This window comes from Plecotus auritus, assembly GCF_963455305.1.
Source record: "Plecotus auritus genome assembly, chromosome: 7".
NCBI lineage: Eukaryota > Metazoa > Chordata > Mammalia > Chiroptera > Vespertilionidae > Plecotus > Plecotus auritus.
Genome location: NC_137774.1, coordinates 100,177,388 through 100,196,848, shown reverse-complemented (window position 1 = coordinate 100,196,848; position 19,461 = coordinate 100,177,388). Strand labels below are relative to the sequence as shown.

Sequence of the window (19,461 nt, the reverse complement as noted above, 5' to 3'; positions counted from 1 at the left end):
AAATAGGAATATAAATTCTGAACTTTAAAGTGGGATCTGTGTGCCTACGGCTACCACCTCCATTAACAGTAACAGAACCTTCGCTATGCTCACAGCTTTAGGCTCCAGGTATAATTTTTTATTATAAAGGACTGATAATTGACACAATTCTTTTCACAATAACTAGAAAAGAGATACAGCTCTTAAAATTCTGAAGTAACTACTATGCTATAACTTTACAGTCAGGATAATTACTAAAAAAATTTAAAGATGTGGCAGAAAAATGACCTTCACCACTGAAATAATATGGTTTAAGTACCTCTCTAATGCTTAAAAAATTCATCTCTACTAAAATACAATTTTCTGCAGTACGTACCTGTAGTTTAGATTGAAAAGCCAGGTAAACACGAAGAATTTCTATACTGCTTCGTATTCGAACAGACGCTCTCTCTGGCTCAAAGTTTGGATTGATCAAATCATTGAAGGGTTCATTTGTAACATCATTTCCCAGTAAAGAATAGTAAAAGAAAAACTCGGGCTGTCTTTCTGGAAGTTTCATGGTACACGGAATTAACTAAACATTTAAGAATAAAAATAAAAAAAAGGATTACTTCTTAAACCACCAAACATGTTCAGTATGTCTGATGAACTCCAAAAATATTTGCAAGAATGTTACTGCTTTTTTTAATTTCACATATTAAATCAATCACTCAAAATGTGTAAATCTCTGCCAAATTGCATCCAAATTATTAGTTTACTTAATTTTGAGAAGTTTTTCTGAGAAAAGAACAGAGACAAAAATAATTTTATAGATTTATAGTGTCTTACATTTCATTAAACTGATCCATGAATACATCAAAGTTCTTTCAGAAGAAAATGATTGTTTTAAATTAAGCTTTCCTGATTTCCACATACCCTATTTCATCTTTTCCTTACTCTGTCATCCTCTTCATAAATGAGAGGAGGTTTTAAAAAAATCTTAACCCAGGCTATTCAATATAACACCTTGGTCCAGGCTTTTTATTAATAAAATAAAATAAAATAAAATAAAATAAAATAAAATAAAATAAAATAAAATAAAATAAAATAAAATAAAATAAAATAAAATAAAATAAAATAAAGCTTTTTAGCTACTATATCAAAATTTGGAGACCTATAAATTAACAATTGCCAATGGATGCCTTCTGCACTAGGAGTGTTCTCAAAGTTGGTAGTTTCATGGACAAATAGGATGAAGAAATAGGATTTTTGTCCCATAAAATATAAAATATCTATCAGACCTTTAACTGTTCATTAGAACATTGTTAAAAATAACAATAAACTATAAACAATTATTAGGTGATGGCTTAAAAGTATTATAGCAATCATACAGAGTGTCTGCTAAATGATGATACAGTAACATGAAAAGTACCTGAGATATACTGTTAAGTATAAAGAAGTTATAGGACAGTTTGGACAGTTTATATGAAAATACTACAACCACTTAGATTAAAACAAATTAAAATGAATAAGATTTAAGTCACATAGTGAGCACATAGTAAATATTCAATACTTATTTATTATTTTTTATTTCATACTAGAGGCCCGGTGCACGAAATTCATGCACGGGTAGGGTCCCTAGGCCTGGCGGGCGATCAGGGCTGATCAGGGCCTTCCTTCCCTGGCTGCCAGGTGCTGGCCAGGATCTTCCTTCGTTCCGTGCCACCCCCTGGTGGTCAGCGCATTTCATAGCAAGCAATTGGTCTCCCGGTCGAACTCCCGCAGGGACAATTTGCATATTAGATAAAGCATAAAGTAATATAGGTGGTCAAGATGGCAGAATAGGTAAACCTATTGCTCACCTCCTCCCATGACCACATCAAAATTATAGAATAACCATCACTAAGAACCACCCAAAGAGTAGCTGAACAGAATTCCTATAACTAAGGTTATTAAAAAAACCATGGAAAGACTGGTAGGAGAGGCAGGGATTGTGAAATAGGCGGGTCCCAAAACCACAGGGTGGCAATTCAGAATCAGGAGGAATATCTCAGCTGTAGAAGTCTCCAACAAGGAGCAAAAGGTCCCAGCCTTGCACCAGGTTCCCAAGCCCAGGACACCAGTGCTGGGAAGAGAACTCCCCATAACATCTGGCTGTGAAAACCAGAGGGAACTGTGTCTGAGAAAGACAATGGGTTGCTTGAGACCTAGGAGCTGCAGGTCTTAAAAGGTCCAGGCCACACTCACTTTGAAACTCACTTGCTCTGAGCTCCAGCATAGGGGGAACAGCTCAAACATCATTAGGGGCATATAGGGAGGAACTAAATGACTGGTTTCAGGGCCAGGGCTACAGGCAGGGTTGAGGGCAGCTCTTTCCAAGGACATAAGTGTTGGTAGACATTACTGTTCCTTTGTTGAGCCTTCCCTCCACTCAGCCAGCAGACACCAAATCTAAGCTCTGCACTAACCGGGCTAACAGCCTTTGCCCCTCCCTGGTGATCCCCTGAGATCACATCCCATTCCCAGGCCTGGTCCAAAACCCTTTCAGCAGCTTTTCCACACCAGTGGCTTGCCTCACTTCACACTGGACTTTTCTGAAACCTCTCAGAGGTCCACCAACTCCAAACAAGCAGCAGCTGGCCTTGGCATGCCCTGTACCTCCACCTAAGTGTCCCCAAGCCCAGCACTAGTGGCAGCCAGCCTCGTTCATGGCATAACCTCTCCCAGAAGCCTCCAAGCCCAACAGAAGTGGCAATCAACTGCATATCAAGTTATAGCTGCTAACAAGGCCTGTGGCCCTGGGGTCAGGCACAGGTCAGTGGCTGGCCCTGGCTTGCATCAGAGCCCCTCTTACGAAACCTCAGAACCAACACACCCAGTAACTGGCTTCAGAGCAAACCAGAGCACCACTGAACCAGCTCCACAAACACAAAGGGCAGACTTGGTATGCACTACAACCCTACTAAAGCAAATCCTGCTACATGGGGTCAACCCAAGCACAAGAGCTCATTTGCTAAGTCATGGCCAGTCACAGTGAGTCCTCACAGCCAGTCCACATACAGGTCAATCCCATCCATTGATGTGCTAACCACAATCAAGGCTCAAATACAACAGGAGGGTACACAAAACCCACAAAGAGACACCCCTGGAACACCCAGCTCAGATGACCAGGGGGACTGTGCCACTGGGCCACACGGGACACCTACAATATAAGACCACCCTGTCAAGACTGGGAGACATAGCAGATCTACCTAATACATAGAAATAAACACAGGAAGCAAACTAAAAATGAAAAGACAGAAACATGTACCAAATGAAGAAATAGGAAAAAACTCTAGAAAAAGAACTAAACAAAATGGAGACATCAACTAGATACAGAGTTCAAAACACTGATGAAAAGATGTTAAATTATCTTAGTGAGAACTTCAACAAAGAGATAAGAAACATAAAATGGATATACAAACAAATCAGAACCAGTCAGAATTGAAGAATACAATGAGTGAAATGAAGAATACGGTAGAGGGAATCAACAGTAAATTAGATGAAACAGAGGACTGAATTGGCGAACTGGAAGAAAAGGTAGCAGAAAACACCCAATTGGAACAGCAAAAAGAAAAAACAATTTAAAATATGAGGACAATTCCAAGGGACCCCCTGGAACACTATCAAACTTGCTACCACTTGCATTAAAGGGGCACAAATATCTGGCTGATGTTCTCAGTGATTAAAGCACTGGCCCACACACCAAAGGGTTACAGTCAAGGGCATGTAACTGAGTTGCAAGTTCAATCCCTGGCCCAGGTCAGGGTGTGTGCAGGAGGCAACTACTAGATGTGTCTGTCTCACATCAATGTTTCTCTTTCTCTTTTCCCTATCTCTTTCTTCTCTTCTCTTCTCTTCTCTTCTCTTCTCTTCTCTTCTCTTCTCTTCTCTTCTCTTCCCTTCCCTTCCCTTCTCTCTCTTCCCTTCTCTTCACTCTCTCTCTCTCCTCTCTCTTTCTCTCTCTCCTTCCTCCCTCCTTCCCACTCTCTAAAAATCAATGGAAAAAATATCCTTGGGTGAGGATTAACAACAATAAAGAAAGGATAGTGTACAAGAAGGAGAAGAGAGCAAGGGATTGAAAACCTATTTGAAGAAATTAATGACAGAAAACTTCCCCTACCTGGTGAAAGACATAGAACTTACAAGTCCAGGAAGTACAGAGAGTCCCAAACAAGAGAAACTTAAAGAGGCCCACACCAAGACACATCATAATTAAATGCCAAGGATTAAAAACAAAAAGAGAATCTTAAAAGCAGTAAGAGAAAATCAGTTAGTTACCTACAAGGGAGCTTCCATACGACTGTCAGCTGATATCTCAAGGGAAAATTTGCAGGCCAGAGGGAGTGGCAAGAAATATTCAAAGTGATGAATAGCAAGAACCTTCAACCAAGATTACTCTACCCAGCAAAGCTATCATTTACAATTGAAGGTCAAATAAAGAGCTTCACAGACAAGAAAAAGCTAAAGGGGTTCATCACCACCAAATCTGTATTATATGAAATGTTGAAGGGTATTTTTTAAGAGGAAGATGAAAAAAGAGATAAAAATATAAAAAAATAAAATGGCAATAAATACATATCTATCAACAATTCAATATAAAAATAAATGAACAAGGAATCTAATGAATAAAATAAACTGATAAATAAAATAGAACCAGAGGCATGGAACAGATTGAAGAAACTCAGAGGAAAGAGCAGGAAGAGATTAACCAAAGAACATATATGCATTACCTACGGACACAGACAATAGGGTGGCCTGGGGTGGGGTGGGAACTGGGTGAAGGGGACAATGGGAGGGGACATTTGTAATACTTGCGACAATAAAGATTTAAAAATATATATTAAAAATAAAGTGACTATTTAAAATGTTTTACAGATATTTAATAACACAGTAAAAATACAGTAAACTTATTATCTAATGTGTGTTCTGATGTGGTTAATGAAACGAGAGTGGATTTGGCTTTCTTCAAACCAGAGTGGTATATTGTTCTTGTGTAATCCACAAGCACAAATTGAACAAATTATTTTCAGGAAAAAAATTATTTTGGGGGAAAGGACAAAAGCACATATATAAAGTGTCAATGAGAAAAATGAAAGTATCAAATTAGGAGAAAAAGAGTAAAGTTCTTAAAATAAAAGTGCTTTTTGTAGTGGGCTTGAATTCTGTGACTAAGTTAAACATATTTCCTGAAAAAAATCTTTACCTGATAAATCTTACAAGTCAGATAAATATGTGGTCACTAACTCATTTCACTTGTGAATCTGAACTATGTGGGAATTAAGAAAGTGAGGAATCTAATAAAAATTTCAGAGTCATAAGCTGTATTCTGTACTAGAGGCCCGGTGCACAAAATTCGTGCATGGGTAGGGTCCCTAGGGGCCTTCCAGCTGCCGGCCGGGGCCTTCCTTCATTCCGCGCCACCCCCTGGTGGTCAGCGCACATCATAGCAAGCGATCAAACTCACAGTCTTCAGTCAAACTCCTGAGGGGACACTTTGCATATTAGCCTTTTATATATATATATAAGATTTTTGAAAATATTAATTTCTTTTGGCTCCTCTTGCCCTTTTGGCCAAGAGGGACCCTCTTCTCACAATCCAATTGCCCACAGCTATTGCCTGAGCTTTCTGTTCATGCCGAGGTTGAAGCCTCGTGGTGGCTGGTACCATGGATCTCTCGCCCAGTGGGGTGAGCTGGGCCCTCCTTGGAGAAGAAACCTGGGTTCCCAAGATATGTGATCAGTGCCGGGGCTCCACCAGCAGGCGAGGGGATCCAAAGGCAGGTGCTGGGCGTGGAGGCCACGGGGGCATAGGCTACCAAGGAGGCAGAACTGAATCTCACATCACCCTGCTTGGCCCCGGAGGATGGCTGGTTAGCCAGAGATAGGTAAGATTCCTCAGGGAAGGAACAACCTAAGACAGGCACAGTTGCAGAGGGGCCATCAGGAGAGAACTTGGGGGTCAACAGAGGTGGGGCACAGGCCCTCACCCCCCCAACTTTACAGGGGCCTGAACCCTCACCCCTTCTGAGGGAGGTCTCCTGCTCCCATGGCTGCTTCGCTTCCCATGCCCAGCTCAATCGGGACCCAGGTAACAGACAGAGACTTGGCCGACAGCAGCTGCACTCTCACTGCAACAAGACTTGTTTGAGTTGTCTTGTGCCCATGGTGTGGGGAAGTGGGTTTTTGATATCTAAATCCAGCCTAGCACCAGGAATGCTCAGGGCCTACTCAAGAAGGCAAATAATCCTTTCCACTAATATTTACAGGGTAAAATAAGATTGTTGTTAGAGTATTTGACAGTAAAATAGTAGTCAAGTTTTCAGACTAATTTAAATTGGCTAATTGAAATAAGCGAATATTCTAGAAAAATTAATTGTACTAAACAAAAAGCTGTTCCTAAAGTGTTAACTAAAATTTTTATTGGTAGTCCATCACATGGTAAAATTGCGTAACATGCAATGAACCTAAAGCAGTAATATTTTAATGTAAAAAATTAAATTTAGAAGTTATCAAGACTGCATTATGAAATTTCCAAAAGCCTCCTAATATTTAAATCAAAAAAGGGGGGATAGTAGAAGAAAATCATGTAAGGAAAAATATCCTGTAAGTAAATTACATCTAGAAAATTTTTACTTTAGAAAATTAACTTTCATTGGTAATGCTAACAGCAAGACACCCATGAAAAACACACATGGTGTCAAAACAAGCCAAAGGAAAATCGTTTGGGCAAAAAATGAAAAAGGATCCCAAGTCACATTTATAGGAAAGATTCCTTTATTAACTTTTGGTCAAGAATATGTTTGTATATTTTCAGAAAACAACTCCAAGACCATGTGGATTCCTGCAACAGAGAGGAATTGACAGGACTGCTCCAGCCATGAAGACGGAGGAGAAACAGTCCAGAGATGGAAGAAGCTGACGACGCCTTGCCATACTAGCAGTCAGCAGCTGTGCGTCGCTGCAGGTTGCCCAGGACCAAACCAGAGAGGGTCGGACCTGTATTACCACCATTGGTCCACCATCCAGAACTGAAATATCATTGCTGACATGTACACATAAGGAACTGTTTGACATTGAAATTGGGACTCAAAAGAACTGTTGGCCCAGAAAGAAACTCACTACAGACTGATTCATTTGCCCCTCAGCATAACCATTATTGCTTGTCTCATTTTCTGTTCTTATATGTGTATTTCTAGTATCACATGATCTCACTCAACTGTGGGAAATAATGAACAACATAAACCGATGAACAAAAACAGACCCGGAGACAGGGAAGCATCGATCAGAGTCCAGGCGTCCTCAAACTATGGCCTGCGGGCCACATGCGGCCCGCCAAGGACATTTATCCGGCCCGCCAGGTGCCGCTGCCTTTCCTGCTTAGCAGCCAACTCATCCCGGGCCTGCAGTGCGCATAGGAATTTGTTCATAGTTTTTTTTTTTTTTAAACTATAGTCCAGCCCTCCAACGGTCTGAGGGACAGTGAACTGGCCCCCTGTTTAAAAAGTTTGAGGACCCCTGGATCAGACTGTCAAACCTCAGAGGGAAGGTAGGGGAGGGTGGGGGTAATGGGGAGAGATCAATCAAAGGACTTGTATGCATGCATATAAGCCTAATCAGTGGTCACAGACAACAGGGGGGTGGGGGCATGCGTGGGGAGGGGTTTGGGATGGGAATGGGGGGATGAGGACAAATATGTAATACCTTAATCAATAAAGAAATTTTAAAAAAAAGAAAATATTAATTTATTTCAGCTGCTCTAGGCCAACATAATTTCAAAAAACACTGGGCTTGATCCTGAGAAGGACAATGTATGGAATAACTTAGAATTTCATGTTGAGCCATTTGGGGAAGAGGCAATCTGCCATGGGCCCCAAGCACCCCTGCACATATTTTTCTGACTGTGCCAAGACTGCAAGTCCCTGACCACCCTCACCCATTTCCTAGGGCTGCTTATGCAGCCAGTAACCTTGAGCTAAGGTAACATGTCTTCCAGACAAAGACCAGGACTGCAAACAATAAAAGTGGTGTATTCCCCAAGTTCTATGTCCCTCAGCTGTGATGCAAACTGTGTTCACAGAGCAACCTGGGCCCCTGTGTCACCTCCACGGGACTGAAGAAAATATACCGATATTCAGGTTGCTTGCTGTGCTGCATCCAAGAAATACTAACAGGCTAATTTGTAAATACCAGACCCAACAATTATTAAGCTATGACTAAAAAAATGTCACCTGCTCCAACTGGGTGGCAAATGCTATGGTCACTGACATAAGGAAGAAGTCAGTGCAAGACTCTGCTGGTCCAATCTGATGGTAGCCTCCTTCCTCATTCAGCACGGCCATAATGTCCTTGGGGTCAAGTCCAGGCAGGCTAGCAGGTACTTTATGGAGAAAAACACAATTAAATTACATTGTAGTTTGCCATAAACCATTAAAAGATTCTGAAAGCTAATTATATTGTTTTATTTGCTTGCTAGTTTTCTGGAAACAGTTCCTATCTCAGTAAGAGTAAGGTTCCCATTGATTTTTATGTATAACCACCATTTTCTTTCTGCACATAAAAGTCATATTTTGAAATAAGGCAACCTTTTTTTTAAATATATTTTTATTGATTTCAGAGAGGAAGGGGGAGGGAGAGAGAGATGGAAACATCAATGATGAGAGAGAATCATTGATTGGCTGCCTCTTGCACGCCCCACACAGGGGATCGAGCCCACAACCCAGGCATGTGCCCCCAACCAGAATCGAACCTGGGACCCTTCAGTCCGCAGGCCGATGCTCCATCCACTGAACCAAACCAGGTAGGGCAAGACAACCTTTTTAAAACTTCAATTTAATAATCCACACAGAAAAGGTATTGAAAAATTTGGCTAAAAAGAGAAAGGTGACTGAATAGAGAATGAGGGAATGAAAATGTATTCTAGGCAGAAGGAGTAATATGTACACTCAGAAGCAAGAGAAAGCATGTGGTAACAGACTGATGAGCTGTAGGACTGACATAAAAGAGGTGAGGCTGGGGGGATACATAGAAGCCATATCAGGGTCTTCTTCAATGCCATGTTTAAAAAACCATCTGGATAGTTTTCTAAGAGTAAGAGAAAAAGATGGAATAATTTTGAGAGGAGAACTGATATAATCAAATAGGTTTCAGTATGGAGAGGGACACCTATATGCAGATTTAAACTTATGTTGTTCAAGGGTCAACTGTATTTTAGATCCACAACTGGGAATTCTACTATGCTAAAGACCAACTTAGGTAAAACAGATTTTTGATGGCATGGGGGTTAGCGCCCCTATCCCCAACATCAGTGATTTTCAGCCAGAGTGCCACAATAATTTGTTTAATATATTTTATTGATTTTTACAGAGAGGAAGGGAGAGGGATAGAGAGTTAGAAACATCGACGAGAGAGAAACATCCATCAGCTGCCTCCTGCACACCTCCTACTGGGGATGTGCCCGCAACCAAGGTACATGCCCTTGATCAGAATCAAACCTGGGACCTTTGAGTCTGCAGGCCAACGCTTTATCCCAGGGGTGGGCAAACTTTTTGACTCGAGGGCCACAATGGGTTCTTAAACTGGACCAGAGGGCCGGAACAAAAGCATGGATGGAGTGTTTGTGTGAACTAATATAAATTCAAAGTAAAGGAGCGGAGGGGAGAGCAAGAGAACCCTCCGCTCTTTCGGCTCCGCGGGCCGGATAGAACAGCCAAACGGGCCAGATCCGGCCCACGGGCCGTAGTTTGCCCACGGCTGCTCTATCCACTGAGCCAAACTGGTTAGGGCGCCACAAGAATTTTTAAACATGCAATACCTGACTATCTTTTCCTTTAGATTGTCAAAAAAAAAAAAAAAAAATGTAACAGCCAACACAATAATAGCCACCCAGTGTGAATGAATAAAAAATGTACCTATTTTTTTGTCAGATCAACAAAAAATACATTTTTTGGTGTGCCACATTAAGTATAGTAATTAGTTTATATGTGCCATGGGATGAAAAAAGGTTGAAAATCGCCGCCCCACATTGTTCAAGCATCAACTGGACACCAACTGTCTACAATCTTTTTCAGAAAATATAAACAGAGGGAATACTCTCTAACATTAAAACCAGAAAAAGACATTACGAGAAAACAACAGAGCAGTATCTCTCATAAGCATAGATGCAAAAATCCTTAACAAAATATTAGCCAATCGAGTCCAGCAATGTATAAAAAAAAATATGCACCACCACCACATGGGATTTCAAAAATCTATTAATGTAATCCATTACATCAACAGGCTAAAAAAGATAAACCACATGATCATGTCTATAGATGCAGAAAAGCATTTGACAAAATTCAACATTCATTCATGATAAAACACTCTCAGAAAACTACAAATAGTGACTTCTTCAACTTGACAGAACATCTATAAAACATCTACAGCTACCATACTCAATGGTGAGAAACTTCCCCACTAAGATCAGGAAAAAGGAAAGGAAGTCCCCTTTCACTACAGCTTTTCAGTATCATACAGGAAGTCCTAGCTAATTCGCATGCAAAAGAAATAAAAGGCATGCAGATTGGAGGGAGACATAAAACTGTCTTTATCTACAGATGATATGACTATGTAGATTATCCATCTATGGAAAGCCTCAACAAAAATCTCCTGGAACCAAAAATAAGCTATTAAAAAGGCTGCAGGATACAAGATTAACCTATAAAAGCCAACTGCTTTCCTATAAACCAATAATGAAGTGGAATTTGAAAATAAAAAAAACATCATTTATGTCAACACCCAAAACAAATAAACCTAACAAAATATGTACATAATCTATATGAGGAAAACTACAAAACTGATGAACAAAATGAAAAAAGAACTAAATAAATGAAGGGAGCCCTGACTGGTTTGGCTCAGTGGATAGAGCGTCGGGCTGTGGACTGATGGGTCTCGGGTTCGATTCTGGTCGAGGGTATGTACCTTGGTTGCAGGCTCAATCCCCAGTAGGGGGCGTGCAGGAGGAAGCTGGTTGATGTTTCTCTCTCATCCATGTTTCTGGCTCTCTATCTCTCTCCCTTCCTCTCTGTAAAAAGTCAATAAAAATATATTTAAAAAATAATAAAAAAAATAAATGAAGGGATATTCCATGCTCAAGACAACTCAATACTGTCAAGATGTCATTTCTTCCCAACTTGATCTATAGATTCAATGCAATCCCAATACAAATCCCAGCAAGTTATTTTGTGGACATTGATAAGTTCATCTCCAGCTTATATGACAAGCAAAAGACCCAGATGGGAAACTTAATACTGAAGGAGAACAACTAAAGCTGGAAGATTCATACATTCTCAAATTCAAGACTTACTATAAAGCTATAGTAATCAAGACTGTGGTGCAAATGATCTCTGACAAAGGAGCAAAGGCAATATGAGCAAAGACAGTCTTTTCAACAAATGGTGCTGGAAAAACTGGACATCCACATGTTAGTTAGTTAGTTAGTTAGTTAGTTAGTTAGATAGATAATAAATAAATAAATAAATAAATAAATAAATAAATAAATAAATCTAGACCCGGACCTTGCAGCCTTCACAAAGATTGATTCAAAATGGATCATAGTCCTAAATGTAATACAAAAACCTGTAAGACTCCTCCTGAAAGAAAACACAGGAGAAAGCTAGATGACTTTGGATATGGTGATGACTTTTTAGATATAATACCAAAGGCACGATCCATGAAAGAAGTGATGAGCTGGATTTCGTTAACATTTAAAAAAACTTCTCTACTAAAGACAATATCAAGAGAATGAGAAAACAAGTCACAGACTGGGAAAAATATTTGCAAAATATATGCAATTAGAGAATTCACCAGTATATGATCTCACCAATATACAGATAATGAACTGTAAATTAAGAACTCTTAAAATACAACAATAACAAAATAAACTGATTAAAAGTGGGTAAAAACCCTAACCGGTTTGGCTCAGTGGATAGAGCGTCGGCCTGCGGACTCAAGGGTCCCAGGTTCGATTCTATTCAAGGGTATGTACCTTGGTTGCAGGCACATCCCCAGTAGAGGGTGTGCAGGAGGAAGCTGATCGATGTTTCTCTCTCATTGATGTTTCTAACTCTCTATCCCTCTCCCTTCCTCTCCGTAAAAAATCAATAAAATTTTTTTTTAAAAAAAATAAAAGTGGGCAAAAGACCTGAAGAGACACCTCATCAAAAAAGATATACAGCCGAAACCGGTTTGGCTCAGTGGATAGACCGTCGGTCTGCGGACTGAAAGGTCCCAGGTTCGATTCCGGTCAAGGGCATGTACTTTGGTTGCGGGCACATCCCCAGTGGGAGGTGTGCAGGAGGCAGCTGATCGATGTTTCTCTCTCATCGATGTTTCTAGCTCTCTATCCCTCTCCTCTCTCTTCCTCTCTGTAAAAAATTAATAAAATATATTTAAAAAAAAAAGATATACAGATGGCAAGTATGAAAAGTTATCATATGAAAAGATATTAACACCATATATTGTTACAGAATTACAAATTAAAACAATGAGATACCACTACCCATCTATGGCCAAAATTCAAAACACCAAAACACAAAATGCTGACATGGATGTGTAGCAATAGAAACTCTTCTTATTCATTGCCAGTGGGAATGCAAAATGGTACATCCACTTTGGAAGATAGTTTGGCAATTTCTTATAAAACTAAACATACTTGCCTTGGCTGGGTGGCTCAGTTGGTTGGAGCCTTGTCTCCAAAAAGTGGCTGGTTTGATTTCTGGTCAGGGCACATACCTAGGTTGCAGTTTGATCCCCAGTTGGCGGGCTTATGGGAGGCAACCAATCACTGTTTCTCCCTCACACTGATGTTTTTCTTTGTATTCCTCCCTCTCTAAAAACCAATAAAAACATATCCTCGGGTGTGGATTTTTTTTTTTAAATACTCTGATCATGAGATTCAATAATCATACTCCTTGGTATTTACCCAAATGAAATGAAAACTTATATCCACACAAAAACCTTCACAGGATTATTAATAACTACTTTATCCTAATTGCCAAGGAGATTAAAAATGGTGGCAGAGTAGGTGGATGCTGCACAGACATGCTCCCAGGAACAAGCTGGAATTACAACTGAAATACAGAAAGGCTTCCTGAATAACCAATGGAAAACTCACAGGAGAGAACCCTGATACCCAAGGACCGAAGGTGGAGACCGCATAGAGACTGGTAGGAGGGGTGGAGGCACGAAAAGGCTGGCTGGGCACGCACAGACGGCAACTGAAGTCCCACAGAGATATCTCAGCTGTGTGGGGGGTGCCAATGAGAACTCTGGGATCTAATCCCGAAGCTGGGCTCCCCAGCACAGAGCACCAAACTGAGGAGGGTACCCACATGACATCTAGCTGTGAAAAGCAGTGGGAGCTCTCTGCCAGGCAGTGGCAGCTGAAAGTTCGGGCACGCTCTTGAAGGGCGACTGCACAAAAATTTCCTGTGGAGCCACCCACCTTATGCTCTGGCAGAGGGAGGATGAAGGGGCCTGGAGCTGTGAAAGCAGAACCCAGGACTGGGGACTTGAGGGATAGAGCTCAGAAGGCAGACACCCCAAGTTTCCTGGGCTCAGTCATTCCCTCACGCAGTGGAGGACATCTTTCCCACAGAGACATCTGCCTTGCCTGGGGAAAAGACAGTCGGACACATCTTATTGAAAAACTCCTTGCCTTGAGGCCACTGAAGAGATTAAAAGTAACAATTAGGCTCCAGGCAGAAGCAACTGCCCCACCCTGTTGAAAAATTCTTGCCACACCTGAGGACGATTGCCTGGGGGCAGTTCAAGTCAGAATCCTATTAGTCTGTATACCGAGGTGGTCTCTGGAGGCTTTGAGTCTTTGCCTGATCCATTAGTCAGAAACAGCCTTTAACACTGTCCTGCACTAGAAATTGAGATGTAGAGGATCTACCTAAAACCTAGTCACAAACCCAAACAGACAACCAAAATGAGGAAACAAAGAAACAACCCCCAAATGAAAGAACTAGAGAATTCTCCAGAAGAAGAGATAAATGAAGCAGAGATAAGAAATTTAACTGAAACAGAGTTCAGAGTCATGATGGTAAAAATGCTCAACAGTATGAAAGATGATATAGTAACTATGAAAAAAGAACAGTCTGAGATAAAGAATGACATAACACAAATAAAGAACACATTGGAAGGAATACACAGCAGATTAGGGGAAGCTGAGGATCAATCAGTGAATTAGAAGACAGAGTTGAAAATATCACTCAATTAGAGAACCAAAAAGAAAAAACAGTTAAAAATCAGGAGGACAGCTTAAGGGAGCTGTGGGACAATGTAACAATATTAGATGCCAGATGAGGCAGAAGGGAGAAAGGAATAAAAAAGGTGTCTGAAGAAATAATGGTAGAAAACTTCCCTAACCTGGTAAAGGAAAAAGTTACACAAGTTCAGGAGGCACAGAGAACCCCAAGCAAGAATAACCCAAACAGACCCACCCCCAGACACATCATAATTAAAATGCTAAAAATTAAAGACAAAGAATCTTAAAGGCGGCAAGAGAAAACTGTTACCTATAAAGGAGTTCCTATAAGGCTGACACCTGATTTCTCATCAGAAAGTCTACAGGCCAGAAGGGAATGGCATGAAGTGCTCAAGGTAATCAAAAGCAAGGATCTGAGACCAAGATTACTATATCCAGCAAGGCTATCATTCAAAATAGACGGTCAAATAAAGAGCTTCCCAGGCAAAAAAAGGCTAAAGGAGTTCATCACTACCAAGCCAGCATTACAAGAAATGCTAAAGGGATTGCTGAGAAGAAACAGAGAGAGACACCTAGCCATACAGAATTAAAATGGCTATAAATAAGTACCTCTCAATAATAACCCTAAATGTAAATGGATTAAATGCTCCAATCAAAAGGTGTACGGTAGCTGAATGGATATTCCTAATTGCCAAAACATGGAAACAACCAAGATGTTCTTCAGTGAGTGGATAAAGAAACTGTGGTACATCCAGATAATGCAATATTATTCAGTGCTAAAAAGGCATGAATAGACCTGAAAGAACCTTAAATGCATATTACTAAGTGAAAGAGTACAATCTGAAAAGTTAATATACAGTATAATTAACAATGTGACACTATGGAGATAAAAAAATATCAGTGGTTGCCCACGGTTAGAGGGTAGGTAGTGATGAACAAGCAGAGCACAGAGGATTTTTAGGGCAGTGAAACTATTGTTAGATACTATAATCTAACAGAATAGTTATGTCATTACACATCTGTCAAAACATATAGAATGTACAACACCAAGAATGAACCCTTGCATAAACTATGAACCTTGGGTGATAATGATGTGTCAATGTAGATTCATCAATTATAATGAATGTACCACTCTGTGAGGGATGTTGATAATGTGGGAGGTGTATTTGTGTGAGGACAGATTTATATGGGAACACTCTATACTTTGCAATTTTTCTGTGAACCTAAAACTGTTCTAAAAAATAAAACTTAGTAATTAAAAAACAAATGAAAGTTTTGTTAAACTATAGTTAGTAGAGAAGAGCATAACTATTTTTGGCTTTCCTGCACTCATCCTAGGAAGAAAATTTCCCAAGCAATTTTTAAAAACAATGCAAAATTTTACTTTGTTCTGTTATATATCAAATAAAAAAAAAAAGAAAATCTTTCCTAATTTCTAAGCTATGTAAACAAGAGCTAAGAGCAACAACAGCTGCTTGTGTAACAAGGTCACAACATTTGCCTGATAGACTAGAATAAAATCAAAATCAGTTTACACTCCTGCACCTATCTTCCTACACATACCCCCACCACCCTTCCTAAAGTTCTAATCCACAGATGCGACTTCACCTTAGAGATGATGCACAAACCTTTTCCATCTCGAGGGGGAGCTCCCTTTGCCTTAAAACTATCCACTGGTGCCTTTGAATCTGTTTCCAAAGCAATGCTTATCTGTATCTCACACTTGAACCTGGTGTATTTATTGCTCAGCAACTGGTACCATTTTGGTGCCTGGAGAATAATAGCAAAACAAAACAACAAAAAACCATAATAGTTAATAGGGAATAAACAGTAGTGGGAAATATTCTATAAGGTTCTAAATATATTTCCTGTCATTTCTCAGTATTTCCTCCTCTATTAAAATATTTTTTCCACATTTTCCTCAAAAGAAATTAATCCTGTTTATGAGGCTAACAGAATTTCCTCTTGAAGTAAAAGTTTAGGGTGTCTTTCTTGCTCCTATTCCTATGCTTCAACAGACAATATATTAAAAAAAACACACAATATATTTCTATCTTTACTCTTATGTCCCCAATTACCCATCACTTAAACAACAATAAAAAAAGACTACCAATTTTGCATTTCCCTAAACCATAATTTTTCACTTTTTGTATTTTACCTTTTCTGCCTGGCACATTTCTGCTTTGTTCTGTTTACATCAAACAAGGAAAAGAAAGTTTAATATTAACAATAACAAAAAATTAACAAAATACTAAAAGTCTAATAGTTGAGTTCTGAATTCTGAACCATGTATTTGATTGACATTAACACATTGTGCACCAGTAGTTCTATTGCTAGCTTTACCCAGTGGCCAAATAAGTTTCTATTGAACGAGTACAAAAACCGTTTACAAAGTATCATACTTTAAAAAGATATTAGCTTGTAAGAACATGTAATAAATAACTTCAAAATGCAATGGATATTTAATTTTAAGACGTGCCTTTAACATTTATGTAAAACACTGTGTAATATGAAAACACGAGAATGCTCATCATCCGCCTGCAATGTGTTAACATATAAAGTCTTTCTCACAAGATAAGGTATCTTAAATTACCTGAGTATTCCCCCCCCCCCCGAGAGTAACCTCAGAAATTCTAGTACCAAAACCAGCCTTCAAAATCTCATGGCCTAGGACAGCCTTGGGCAAACTACGGCCCGCGGGCCGGATCTGGCTGTTCTATCCGGTTCTCTTGCTCTCCTCTCCGCTCCTTTACTTTGAATTTATATTAGTTCACACAAACACTCCATCCATGCTTTTGTTCCGGCTGTCCGGTCCAGTTTAAGAACCCATTGTGGCCCTCGATTCAAAAAGTTTGCCCACCCCTGGCCTAGGACCACGTGTATCACGAGTGCAGGAACCACTGGTCAACAGGGCACCATCTCAATACCTAGAAACAGCATTCTTGCTCTGACCACTGTTCTATCAAGGCATGGTCTGGTGCTTACACTGATCAAAACCAAAAACTGCTGTTTTGGTTCGATAAGTTGTTTCTAAGCAAAATAGGATTAACTAGGCCACAGATTTTTAAAAATTCACAACCAAGTTGAGTATTTTTTTTTAAGACAAAAATTCCTAATTTGTTGAGGTACTTTTATGTGGTACTTTTTAAGAAAAAATTTGTTTGTTATTATCCTTATGACAAATATTTTCTAATTTTTAGTACAAGCCTGAAAAAAAATATTTTTATCTACTTGTAGACTTTATGATCTATTTTTGTTATATAACTCAGAAAAATAAATCTGGATTTTTCTGTTTACTAGAGGCCGGTGCACAAATTCATGCACGGTTGGGGTCAGGCCAGCCAGACCCAATGGGGGCCAGTAGGGGGCTGGGCCAGTGGGGGAAGGGGCCATTGGCAGTTGGCCGGTTGGCCCTGTTCCCGATTAGGTAGGGGGGCAAAGGGCCACAGAAGGTTGGGAGGGCTGATCGGGGCCCGGACTGGGCCGGTTGGCTGCCACAGTGCGCATCATAGCAACTGGCTGTTCCGCCGTTTGGTTGCTGGGCTTTTATATATATGGATATTTATTTACAGAAAATAACATTATTTTTAATTTCAAATATTTTACTGACCAACTTCATATATTTCTGCTGGCAAACAAAAGAATAAGACAACAATTGGTTTTCATAAGCAAGACAACAATTGGTTTTCCTAAAAATAATGTAATTTTAAAACACTTCTCCTTAACTTCCAATCACTAATATGATGATGAACTATCCTCAAGAAAGAGATAAGGAGCCTTAGTGGATAGAGCGTCGGCCTGTGGACTGAAGGGTCCCAGGTTCAATAGGTTCAATTCTGGTCAAGGGCACATGCCTGGGTTTCAGGTTCGATCCCCAGTAGGGAGCATGCAGGAGGCAGCCAATCAATGATTGTCTCTCATCATTGATGTTTCTCTCTCTCCCTCCCTCTTCCTTCCTCTCTGAAATCAATAAAAATATATTTTAAAAAAGAATGAGATAAGGAGAAAAGAAATGCCAAGAGCATTCAGAGGCTCCTCTGAATGATGTCCTCTCAGATACCCTCCTCCTAAAAGGAATGACCTTCTCTGTAACCAAAGTGACTGTAGAAGTGTCTTCTGGACACTTGCAAGTTGCAGCAGAGAAGTTGGATAAGAGAAACATCGGGGCACAAGCATGGCCCCTAGTTCTGAGTTCAAGACTAAAGAAGAAAAACCTTTTTAGGACCTAAGAGCAGATTGGTGATGAGTATCCAAGGATTGGGGATAAACAAGTCCTCTTTTAAAGCATTTTAAAAATTCAGTTTCTTTTGAATCATTCTGAATTTGGGCCAGGTTGATTGGCTCATTTGCAAATATCAAAAATGTTAGTAACAGATAAATTTTTCTTCACAAAATCCTAACTTAAGATTCAAATCAAGAGGAGAGAACTTTAAAATAAAAAAGATATTTTTACCTTACTTTCTTTAAAAAACTGTAACAAAACAAAGACATGAAGAAAAACTAAAAATAAACATTTAAAGTCAATAATGTACAAAAAGGCTAAAAGATACTCAAACAAACATAAGAAAAAATATTTTCAATAACAAAAAGCACTAACACAGAAATAAGGACCCAGAGTTCTCTTTATTTCTTTTTATTTTTTTTAGTAGGATGAGAGGAGGCTGTTTACATTGCATTAAGTGGGCTACAATAAGTTCACTCTCTCTATTATGTAGGGAAGGCAAGGAGTAAGAAGCAGGGAAACCAGTTAGAAGGCTAGTATGACAGCCAAGATAAGAAACGATGGTGGCTTAGGTTCAACAGGGAAAATGCAGAATAGTAGGTGAATCGGGAGGGGAAAAACTAACTGGAAAGAGGCAGAAAACTGGGTTGACAAGGAAGATTCTGTATTTCTAGCTTATAGAACTGAAAGGAGATGGTGACCATTCACTGAAGCAAGGGACAGTGGAAGAGGACCACCGTAAAAGCAAAGCCCAGGAGTTGCAGATGTTAAGCTCAAGGTAACATAGCTTTGAGCTCCAAGAAAAGTTTCTTTGAGAATGATAGTTCTAGTCAATGAAATTATTAGAAGATCAGGATTTTCTAAAGGAAACTGCCAAACTAGAACATAAGATCTGCCTTTCAAGCCCATAATCCATCAGGCCCAGTATTCCGTGCCCTTCTCATCAATCTGATTGGTACATTTTGAAAAATAAACAACTGCCTAACATAAT

General features: G+C 39.7%; 1 protein-coding gene across 6 annotated transcripts in view; it reads right to left on the bottom strand.

Annotated features, from left to right (window-relative positions):
* Positions 1 to 19,461, bottom strand: part of CEP120 (centrosomal protein 120) — a 64,954-nt gene that overhangs the window by 37,077 nt on the left and 8,416 nt on the right. For all 6 annotated transcript variants that reach the window (XM_080679899.1, XM_080679895.1, XM_080679896.1 and 3 more), the window contains exons 5-7: positions 15,877 to 16,018; positions 8,229 to 8,377; positions 356 to 553 (exon numbers count right to left, since the gene is read on the bottom strand). In XM_080679899.1, the coding sequence (XP_080536025.1) occupies positions 356 to 553; positions 8,229 to 8,377; positions 15,877 to 16,018 (489 nt within the window). The remainder of the gene's footprint in view (positions 1 to 355; positions 554 to 8,228; positions 8,378 to 15,876; positions 16,019 to 19,461) is intronic.